General features: G+C 37.1%; 3 protein-coding genes across 3 annotated transcripts in view; 1 reads left to right on the plus strand and 2 right to left on the minus strand.

Moving 5' to 3' along the window:
* LOC107588231 (secernin-3) overlaps positions 1–1,461 on the minus strand; it is an 8,316-nt gene extending 6,855 nt beyond the window's left edge. The window contains exons 1-3 of the mRNA XM_016276261.1: positions 1,292–1,461; positions 782–938; positions 281–462 (exon numbers count right to left, since the gene is read on the minus strand). Of these exons, the coding sequence (XP_016131747.1) occupies positions 281–462; positions 782–937 (338 nt within the window). The 5' untranslated portion in view covers position 938; positions 1,292–1,461. The remainder of the gene's footprint in view (positions 1–280; positions 463–781; positions 939–1,291) is intronic.
* Positions 1,462–7,677: 6,216 nt separating this feature from the next.
* LOC107588266 (corepressor interacting with RBPJ 1-like) lies at positions 7,678–10,350 on the plus strand. The gene is made up of 4 exons (XM_016276298.1): positions 7,678–7,834; positions 8,059–8,141; positions 9,269–9,978; positions 10,072–10,350. The coding sequence occupies exons 1-3, from the start codon at positions 7,736–7,738 to the stop codon at positions 9,375–9,377; spliced, it is 291 nt and encodes a 96-aa protein (XP_016131784.1). The 5' UTR covers positions 7,678–7,735; the 3' UTR covers positions 9,378–9,978; positions 10,072–10,350.
* LOC107588246 (BCL-6 corepressor-like protein 1) lies at positions 9,483–10,754 on the minus strand. Its single transcript, XM_016276277.1, has 2 exons — positions 10,119–10,754; positions 9,483–10,019 (listed from the first exon to the last, which is right to left on the minus strand). Exons 1-2 carry the CDS (start codon positions 10,752–10,754, stop codon positions 9,501–9,503), a joined length of 1,155 nt encoding a protein of 384 aa, XP_016131763.1. The 3' UTR covers positions 9,483–9,500.
* Between the last annotated feature and the right edge of the window lie 81 nt (positions 10,755–10,835).

Raw genomic sequence — 10,835 nt, forward strand, 5'->3', positions numbered from 1 at the left:
GAAACAAAGTCACCTACATCTTGGATGCCCTGGGGGTAAGCAGATAAACTATCCCTAACTATCCCTAAACTATGGGTGAACTATCCCTTTAAATTTGATCAAACTTAATGTAAGACTTCATAAAGACATGCAAAAAAACCTCTGTCCCATATAAACGCACACATTGCCACGTGAAATAGATTTTTTTTTTATGAACCTGCAACATATTCTGAATTATAGTATTTAGATTAGTCAATGCTGAATATGAAATGTTGAATTGAAAAACTGTTTGTTGGATTACCTGACGAGATCCATGCCAAGGAGAGCCTCTTCACCATCCGCACTCTCTTTCCCCCAAACCGCCTCGTTCCCGATGCACACCTGATGCTCGTTTGCCCCCATCTCTGCCCCCCACAGCCAGGCGGGACGACTCAGGACCACTGCATACGTCTGAGCCACCTGCTCTATCTCTATATATGTACACTGATCACATGACAAACAGAATCATTTAAAGGGGTCATATGATGCTTTTTTTAAAGATCATTATTTTGTGTATTTGGTGTAACAGAATATGTTGACATGCTTTAATGTTCAAAAAACACATTTTCAGGGATCTTATCTATGCACAATCAGCTTGTAACACTCCAAAGAGAAAGCAAAACTTGAAATCGCATCATATGACCCCTTTAACAAAAGGATTCTTTTATGTTTGATAATCAGATTTTGAACAATAATCAAGTGTACACAACTCATTTGAAGCCTGTGGAAGAAAATACAGCTGTATCAGATCTTCTCGAGATACCTCAACTTTTTCTTCTGGGTCATGGCTCTTAGCAGGGAAGTAGACCACCTCTTGAACTTCATCGCAGGGTCTGTCCGAGTTCTTCCCGAAGACTATCCGCTGACCCTCTGTAGATGGAGGCAAGGCTACAAAAGTGTCGCAGGAGGTTGGGTACATCCTGAAATAAAAAGTGCATTCAGTGGAGATTATTTCAGTGCTTTTACCCAATAACATACAGTGTTCATGTGCTGAAAAACTACTTTAGGAGATATGATGCCAACATCTCTGTTCATGCATGGACGACATGGCAACCATTGATTCATAAAAATTAAAAAAATTAAAAGAAACACTGACCTTGAAGTACCAGGGAATTAAAATATACCACACCAACAGCATGAATGAACACTTAGTAGCATACAGGTCTTTGCATGAAGCATTTTTTACCACTAGTATGGTAGCTTTTAAGATGCATAACGCTGATTCAAATATTACAGCAATCATTTTTACAATATGCCTTACATAATGATTTACCTTGTCCAACTCAGCGTATATACAGATACCAGGTACGAAGAGAATCAGTGCTCTGTTCGATGAGATCAAGCATCTGTTTACTTTCCTTTTCCTTTCTCCGTAAACAGACGCGCCCGCAGACTGACACAGACCCGGATGCTCGGCGACCCGACTCAACAGCACGCAAACCCCCGCGCAAGCGCTCTCACGCGAGTCTCAGTCGATCCACGTGCGTGTTCAATCAGCGGGTCAAGTGGGCGGGGCCACGGCGCAGCAGTCACGTGGTGGCGCAGACGCTTCTGTGATTGGCTGTTTGATTCCGCTGTCGCAAACACTGCATTATTAAAGCACGATCAAATAATATATCAACATAATGCAAATAAAGTATAATATAAATAGCAAACCTTACAGGAGTGCAAATATAATTATAGAAAATAATGAAAATCGGCCAAATGAAAATGAAACACTTGTATAATAATGTTGATTTGACATCCTTTATTATGATGTATCACTACATGCGCTGTACATGTTTTGAAATTAAAATAAAAACATTTGGAAAAACCCGATTTCTTTCTTTCTTTCTTTATTCTTACAAATACAGCCAGCTAGGATGAATGAATGAATGCATCAATAAATAAATTAAACAATAAAAGTCAAACATTCAAATGTTTACAAATATTATCTCATTTTACAGCTTTTTTTAACTTAATAATGCTTTAGGTATTGTTGAACTTGACGGCTTATTTCTCCCAAATGTATATTTATGAATAATACATGTGCCTCGCAGAAATGGTTGTTCTAGTAATGTGGAAAACCCCGGATGTGCTCGCCGGCGTTGCGTCATCAAGAGGCGCCGCTGCTGCTGTTTTGTTTTGAGGTGTTGATCGTTACGCTGGTGGGCAAACACGGGGAAGCCTTTTGCTAATTTCATCCGCAAAAAACATTTCCATCCTGCTTCAAACTCCGACATAAAGACGGTAAGCGGGAGGTTTTAGCTAGCAAGCGACTGTCGGTCTGCTGTCAACGTTAGCGCAGATCTTTCAGTATGTTTCTAATTGGATACCTGTTTTTCTGCAGGTTAGAGGAGCTGCACACAGCACTCACATGTGCTGCTGGCAAGACTTCAGTTCATTAAATGTGCTTTTGAAACCCGTTTGACCTTGTCTTGGTATTTTGCTTCATAAACCAGGGAATAATATCCAGGCAGTTACCTGTTGCATGTATTATATTCCTGATGGGAGACGATCGTGTGAAGAAAGGCCTTGACTTCGTGTATGAAGCACCTCCAGGAGCGTCTAAAGGTGATAAACTTGCGATAAAGTCATTCATGTAAGTGATGCTAACTTATCTTTTTCTTCCTAATCACGAGCAGTGTTGCGGGTAACTCATTACAAGTAACGCGAGTTACGTAATCAGATTACTTTTTCAAGTAACTAGTAAAGTAACGCATTACTTTTTAATTTACAAGAGAATATCTGAGTTACTTTTCCAAATAAGTAACGCAAGTTACTTTTTTTTCAATTTATTGATCGTCAGCTCTCCTGTCCCCATGCTGAGAGAAATCAGATGATGTTACTGTAGTTCTAGAATAAATATGAATATGCATTAATTCATCTCACTCACAAAACACACAGATTCAGTATTCCTCAAAATGAATAAAAATAATGCAACTCAGAATATGACGCAAACCTGCAATAATTAAATGTTAAGCAACACAAATATGCTTTATGTATTTAATCCCATTCTATTAACCAATGTCTTTGCTTCTGAGCTTCGATGATCCAGTTCAACCGTACTAATGAGCACAAATTACTCTAGACAAACATTCGTGTGTCTTTGTTTATTGCTGAAGTGTTGAAATGTTGTCTTCTGCGTTCTACTGTACTTTCCCTTCAGCCTGAGGCTTATTCATTTCACTTTTGGTGTGAAAAGGCTGTTATATTTGCCAAAAATATAACTTTTTTTTTTATTTTAAAAACAAACAAGCAAGCCCTGTCCAGATTTAAAAAGTCACATAACGCATTACTTTCCATAAAAAGTAACTAAGTACCATAATTAGTTACTCTTTTTTTTTTTATGGAGTAACGCAATATTGTAACGCATTACTTTTAAAAGTAACTTTCCCCAACACTGATCACGACTAAACACGAATACATAAATATTTTTGCGTATATATTCACCTGTTTTTTTTTTTATTCTTCTTTATATCATCACCAACGTCCTCCAGAGGAGACTAAAGAGGTCATGTTCAGTTACATTATGTTAGAGTTTGTTGTTGATTATTAGTGATCGTGCTCTGTCACACTTTTAAATCTGAATATTAAACTCGTCAAGTGTGTTTAACCCCATAAGGCCTACTGTATTATATTTAATAGACACATTTTTAAGGCATGTAAATCATCACCATGATCAGATTTCCTCAAAAGCACAAAATTATACATGCCTTCTGTTGTCTGATTAATAGTTTATCATTGTTTTATCAAGAAATAACATCCCCTTCACGTCGTCATACGCGTGTTGTTTTGCTGTGAAATCTTTACTGTAAACTTAAGAATACATTTTAAATTGTTAACAGTATTTCAGGATGAACATTTCCGGGACTGAAGCAACTTGGGTTTATTTGATTATCCATTTTTATTTTTTTATTTATTTTTTTTGAAAAATAATGTTAAAATGTGTTTATCAAATATGGTCATCAGGCTTTTGAGGAACATTTATTTGTTCATCTCTCAATCACAATTGTATTGCATTGCATTTTATGTTTTGATACTACAGAGCTTTGAACATCACAATTAAAGGGGTCATATGATGCGATTTCAAGTTTTTCTTTCTCTTTGGAGTGTTACAAGCTCTTGCTGCATAAAGAAGATCTGTAAAGTTGCAAAGACTAAAGTCTCAGATCCAAAGAGATATTCTTTATATAAGTTAAGAGTCAGCCACGCCTACCTAAAACAGCTCGTTCGAACACGCCCCCACATGTCTACATCACTATGTGGGAAGATTTGCATAACGCCGCCCAAATGTTCACGCAAAGAAAGAAGGCGTAACTTTTATTCTCGCTGTAGTTTTGTTACTGCCGCCGCCATGTCGTGAAGGCACTGTGTTTCGTTATGAAAGTGAAACTACTTTGTTTGGTCTTCCAAAAATGGACACGACTAGAAAAAGGAGTAACTATCCTGAGCTGAAGCAGTTAGGCAAACGTTTATGTGCATTTCATGGTTTTAAGGTTTTAGATGATCTACTATAATCTAATAAATTATTTGTGATTTATATGATGCTGGTGAAGTAGTGATGGCATAAATTTAGTGATAGCAAATTCATTTATTTTGAAGAATAAAAAATATGATGGAATATTTCATACACAAACTACTACAGTATTATTATCCAGACATGTCAACTCAAATATAGACTGGTTATAGACATGGTTATTATAGTTTACTAAAAAAAAAAATATATATATATATATATATACACTACCGCTCAAAAGTTTGCGATCAGTAAGACTTGTAATGCTTTTTAAAGAAGTCTTTTATGCTCAAGGCTGCATTTATTTGATGATAAATACAGAAAAAAATTAATCTTGCAAAATGTTATTACAATATAAAATGTTTTTTTTTTATTTTTTATATCCTTTAAAATATAATTTATTTCTGTGATCAAAGCTGAATTTCCTTCAGCCATTACTCCAGTCTTCAGTGTCACATGATCTTCAGAAATCAATAATATGCTGATTTATTATCAGTGCTGGAAACTGTTGTGCTGCTTAATATTTTTTGGGAACCTGTGACACTTTTTTCAGGATTTTTTGATTAATTAAAAGTTGAAAAGAAGAGCATTTATTTAAAATAGAAGTGTTTTTTTAACAATATACTCTACAGTTCAAAAGTTTGGGGTCGGTACACTGAAAGAGACCGAAATGCTCAGAAAAATTCCCTTGTAATGAATTTCCCAGTCTTTCATTTCTAATATCTAATAAAGATTGTAAGACTCTATTCTAGTTTTAAGGTAAAATCCCAAATCTAATTGAATATAAATCTGATTGACTGATGATTTTGTTGATGAACTGCAGTACATTATTCATTCTTTTTTTTTTGAAAGAAATTAAAACTTTTATTCAGCAAGGATGTGTTAAATTGATAAGTGATAGCAAAGATTTATATTGTTAGAAAAGATTTATATTTTGAATAAATGCTGTTCTTTTTAACCTTTTATTCATCAAAGAATCCTGAAAAAAGTATCGGTTTCCAAAAAATATTTGGCAACATTGATAATTCTAATAATAAATCAGCATATTAGAATGATTTCTGAAGGATCATGTGACACTTTATACTGGAGTAATGGCTGATGGAAGGATGTTAAAATAGAAACCATTATTTTATATTGTAATAACATTTTGCAAGATTACTTTTTTTTTTCTGTATTTTTGATCAAATAAATGCAGCCTTGATGAGCATAAGAGACTTCTTTAAAAAATATTACAAGTCTTACTGATCCCATGTATGGTATGCATGGTATGTATGTATGTATGTATGAACTTTTATTTCAGCTAGTTTCCAAGGCAACATTTCTAATTTTCATTTAGTTTACCTTGAAGTACTAAAATAACTAGAACTAAATAAACTAAGACAAACAAATAACTATTAATAAAATAAAAATGACCGACTATTTAATAAAACAACAACTAATAAACATGACAAAAACATGCTACAAAATTAAAACTTTAATTAAAGTGAAAAATAATTCAAAATAATAACAAGAACTATAATAGTATGTCAGTGATACTAAAATAACACTGTTTCCAGAATAAAATCAAAATTGTATTGATACTCCACTCAAAATTTAAAAAGAAATAAAAATCATATTTTTTGAAGAACTTGGGGAACCGAACAACACCGACTTGGACAGAATTTGACAAATCACTGATATTTTTCAAAATAGTTTTGGAACAACATGAAGGTGGGAAAATAACCACATAATTTAAATTTTTGGATGGAGTGTCACTTTATCTTCAAATTAAAAGACGTAGAGGTAGTGTGGTGTACTTTGATACTTTTCTCTCCGTTTGTGTGGTTGTGTTTCTATTATTCAAATGAATCAATGTGGCGGCAGTGTCTCCTGAGAGCTGCTCACAGTGTGTGTATGTTGTAGCTAGGGATGTACCGATATGAAAATTGACCGATAATTCTTTATTTTTGAAAGCCGATAACCGATATGTTGGCCGATAAATCTATATCCAAATTTTTATATACTTTTTGAGAGCCTGATTTAAAAAAAAAAGGTCTCATCATTAAAAGCCACATGCCAAACACTTCAACATAAGCAGCCTAGTTTGATCGGTGTACGTTTAAAAAAATTATTTTACTTTCCCATTACCAAATTTAGTCAAAGTCTTACAAATAAATAAAAATACTGCATAAATAATGCAAACAAGTCACTGGACATCATTACACGTGTAAAGAATCAAAATGAATGCGCCATAGATCAATAAAACGGAATAGCCTCTGCACGGACAATAATTAAATGATTTTAATTACTAAACCATATTGTTGATGAAAATAATAAGAGAAAAATACAAGTGGTTGTTGTTATTAATAATATATCAATGATTGTGAAAAAGTAACAAATTAATGCCACTGTTTTAAATAGCAGCCTGCTGGCAGCTTATTTAACTCAAGGAAATGCATCCTGAGATTAATATTAATACAACACAAACATAATATTACAACTTATATATGTACAAAATGATGCAGTTATTGCGTGCTATAGTCAGAATGTGTGATCCTGTTGTGGATGCGCTCTTCCCATATCAACGCGCTGAAACACAGCAACTAAACCCAAAGAATTCACAACGTTTTATTATAATAATGTTCTCATTAGAATGTTATATACACGACATTCCCAATCATAGTTATTAATGTTGTGCACTGCTGTTTTAGCTGCGTGCGCTGAGCTAAAGACGATCACCGGTAAACTGAAGCGCTCTTTTAACTTAACCAAACGCATTCTATACGAGATAAATCAGATATACATCAGATAAACACGATATTACAACGTACAATTGCACAAAAGGCTGCAAACGAACAGCGCGCATCTGAAGGAAATAATGCATTATTTATCGGCTTTAAGATATCGGCAAAATTTTCTTATCGGGCCGATACCAATAACAGAAAAAATTAGCATTTATCGGCCGATACCGATATGGTGGCCGATATATCGTGCATCCCTAGTTGTAGCAGAGTGCAGATGGATACTACTCTTGTGTTGGTGGGGAAATGTTATTATTTAGTGTTTTGATTGCTTGAAACCTGTGCTTCAGCAGAATAATACTGTACGCCTGACCCAGCTGGAAGGCAAGGGAGTTGATTTGGTGTGTGTTTGTGTTAACAAAGCCGCTAGTGTACGTCTCTCTGGCATGATCACACATTATTTGTTCTGAAAGAGTGATTTGTCCTAACAGGTCCGTCAATGCACCCCTCCGAGTTAATGGCAGAGATGCGAAACAGTGGGTTTGCGCTGAAGAAATGTGTCCTTGGGAGGGACAGCACCATGAGTGATCCAGCACAGGTAATCTCCTGGCCCCTGCCCAAATATGACCCATGATATCCATGGCTGGAGCTCAGCGTGGGATTGCAGAAAAACATCCAGTTATTGAACCGACGGCTGACGAGCGATTCCCTAGAAACTAGAACTGATTAGACCAACAACTACAATTGCAAAAGAGCAGAGACATGCTGGATTTCACACTGTGCTTCTACACAACCGTGTTAATGTGTGTGTTTGTGCTTCAGGAGCTTGTGGCCAGTGAGGAAGACGACCCTGAGGTGGAGTTCCTGAAGTCTCTGACCACCGAAAAAAAGCAGAAACCGCTTGGGTGTGATTATTTATTACACATACACAACCAGCGGTCTTTATAATAATCACATTGATGTCTAATTACTATTAATATAAAGTGGTATAAATAAAATGGTCACACTTTAATTTCATTATTAACTATTATTTTGCCTCAATAAACGCCTAATTTGCTGCTTATTAATAGTTGGTAAGGTAGTTTTTAAGTTTAGGTGTGGGGTAGGATTAAGGAATCTAAAATAAGGCATTAATATGTACTAATAAATAGCCAATATGCTCATAAGAGGCATGCTAATAAGCAACTAGTTAATAGTGAGTATTGGACCTCAAAATGCAGTGTTACCAATTAAATGAAATGAAAAGAAAAAAAAGTAATATTATTAGTGTCACCTAACTATTTTAATTTATTTTCTTTTTTTGAGATTGAAAAATAGAATATCTGTCATTTTTAAAGTCTTTATAAAGTAGTTTTAGTTCAAGCAAGTAGCTGTTTAGCATAAATAGTGGCATTAGCCTTCCATTTGTGTTGCAATAATTTATTAACCACAAATACAACCAAATGTACATTGGTTATATAATATACACACTATATACTACTGTTTAAATGATTGGGGTTGGAAAGATTTTTAAAAATGTTTTAGAAAGAAGTCTCTTATGCTCACCAAGGCTGTATTTATTTGGTCAAAAAGATCGTAAATACAGCAATATTATGAAATTGTATTACTTTTATTTTTTAATTTGAAATAACTGTTTTCTATTGTAATATATTTTAAAATGTAATTTCTTCTTGTGATCAAAGCTGAATTTTCAGCATCATTACTCCAGTCTTCAGTGTCACATGGTCCTTCAGAAATCACAATAATATGCTGCTCAAGAAACATTTAATCTTATTATTATTAATGTTGAAAACAGTTGTGCAGCTTAATATTTTTGTGGGAACCATGATGCATTTATTTCAGGGTTCTTTGATGAATGGAAAGTTCATAAGAACAGCAATTATATAGAGTAGAACGTTTAAACACCAGTGTATATAAACACACCATATAAATATAAAATGCACACAAAACCAAATGGAAAATGTCCACAATATACTGTAACGATGACCAATTAATCTGCTGTCTGATAACTGTCATCCCCTTCTTTTTTTAGAAAACTTGACCGTCTTGAAAAGAAAAAGAAGACCAAAAAGAAGCAGAAAAAGAAACCAGTTAAGAGTACGAGTTCATCCAGCAGCTCATCAGACAGCAGCGGCGGCTGAAAGAAAGCCAAGAAGAAGAGCAAGAGAAGGAGAGACCCGTCCAGTGACAGCAGCTCTGAGAGAGAGCGCGAGAAAGGCTCCAAACACGCACATTCAAAACACAATGAGCACAGAGTTCAGAGGTCACCAGACAAGCACAGCAGAGAGAGATGGAGAGACGACAAAGAGGGAGGTAGAGATAGACACAGGAGCAGGAGCCCTCGGTGACAGAGAGATGAGAAAGAGAGAGGTAAGGAGAGACACAGGAACAGGAGTAGGAGTAGGGAGAGGAGGAGAGAACGGAGCAGGAGCCCTCGGTGACAGAGAGATGAGAAAGAGAGGTAAGGAGAGATACAGGAGTAGGAGTAGGGAGAGGAGGAGAGAACGGAGCAGGAGCCCTCGGTGACAGAGAGATGAGAAAGAGAGGTAAGGAGAGATACAGGAGTAGGAGTAGGGAGAGGAGGAGAGAACGGAGCAGGAGCCCTCGGTGACAGAGAGATGAGAAAGAGAGAGATACAGGAGTAGGAGTAGGGAGAGGAGGAGAGAACGGAGCAGGAGCCCTCGGTGACAGAGATGAGAGAGAGAGAGGTAAGAAGAGATACAGGAGCAGGAGTAGGGAGAGGTGGAGAGAACGGAGCAGGAGCCCTCGGTGACAGAGATGAGAGAGAGAGAGGTAAGAAGAGATACAGGAGCAGGAGTAGGGAGAGGAGGAGAGAACGGAGCAGGAGCCCTCGGTGACAGAGAGATGAGAAAGAGAGAGGTAAGGAGAGATGCAGGAGTAGGGAGAGGAGGAGAGAACGGAGCAGGAGCCCTCGGTGACAGAGAGATGAGAAAGAGAGAGGTAAGGAGAGATGCAGGAGTAGGGAGAGGAGGAGAGAACGGAGCAGGAGCCCTCGGTGACAGAGAGATGAGAAAGAGAGGTAAGGAGAGATACAGGAGTAGGAGTAGGGAGAGGAGGAGAGAACGGAGCAGGAGCCCTCGGTGACGGAGAGATACAGGAGTAGGAGTAGGGAGAGGAGGAGAGAACGGAGCAGGAGCCCTCGGTGACGGAGAGATACAGGAGTAGGAGTAGGGAGAGGAGGAGAGAACGGAGCAGGAGCCCTCGGTGACGGAGAGATACAGGAGTAGGAGTAGGGAGAGGAGGAGAGAACGGAGCAGGAGCCCTCGGTGACGGAGAGATACAGGAGTAGGAGTAGGGAGAGGAGGAGAGAACGGAGCAGGAGCCCTCGGTGACGGAGAGATACAGGAGTAGGAGTAGGGAGAGGAGGAGAGAACGGAGCAGGAGACTGGAGCAAAGAACGAGACAAGGGCAAGAGAGAGAAGCAGAAGTCGGGAAAGAGTAAGAAACTCTGATAGAGATGAACCCAGTAGAGGGAAATAGCTGAAAGTGGACACCATCATTACTTCACTGACTTCTCTCAGATTAAAGGAATGATTCAAATGAAGCTTCTTGCAGAATTTATTCACATGTTGTTCCTC

The sequence above is a fragment of the Sinocyclocheilus grahami genome, unplaced genomic scaffold (genome assembly GCF_001515645.1).
Source record: "Sinocyclocheilus grahami isolate Dianchi unplaced genomic scaffold, SAMN03320097.WGS_v1.1 scaffold100.1, whole genome shotgun sequence".
In the NCBI taxonomy this organism is placed as follows: domain Eukaryota; kingdom Metazoa; phylum Chordata; class Actinopteri; order Cypriniformes; family Cyprinidae; genus Sinocyclocheilus; species Sinocyclocheilus grahami.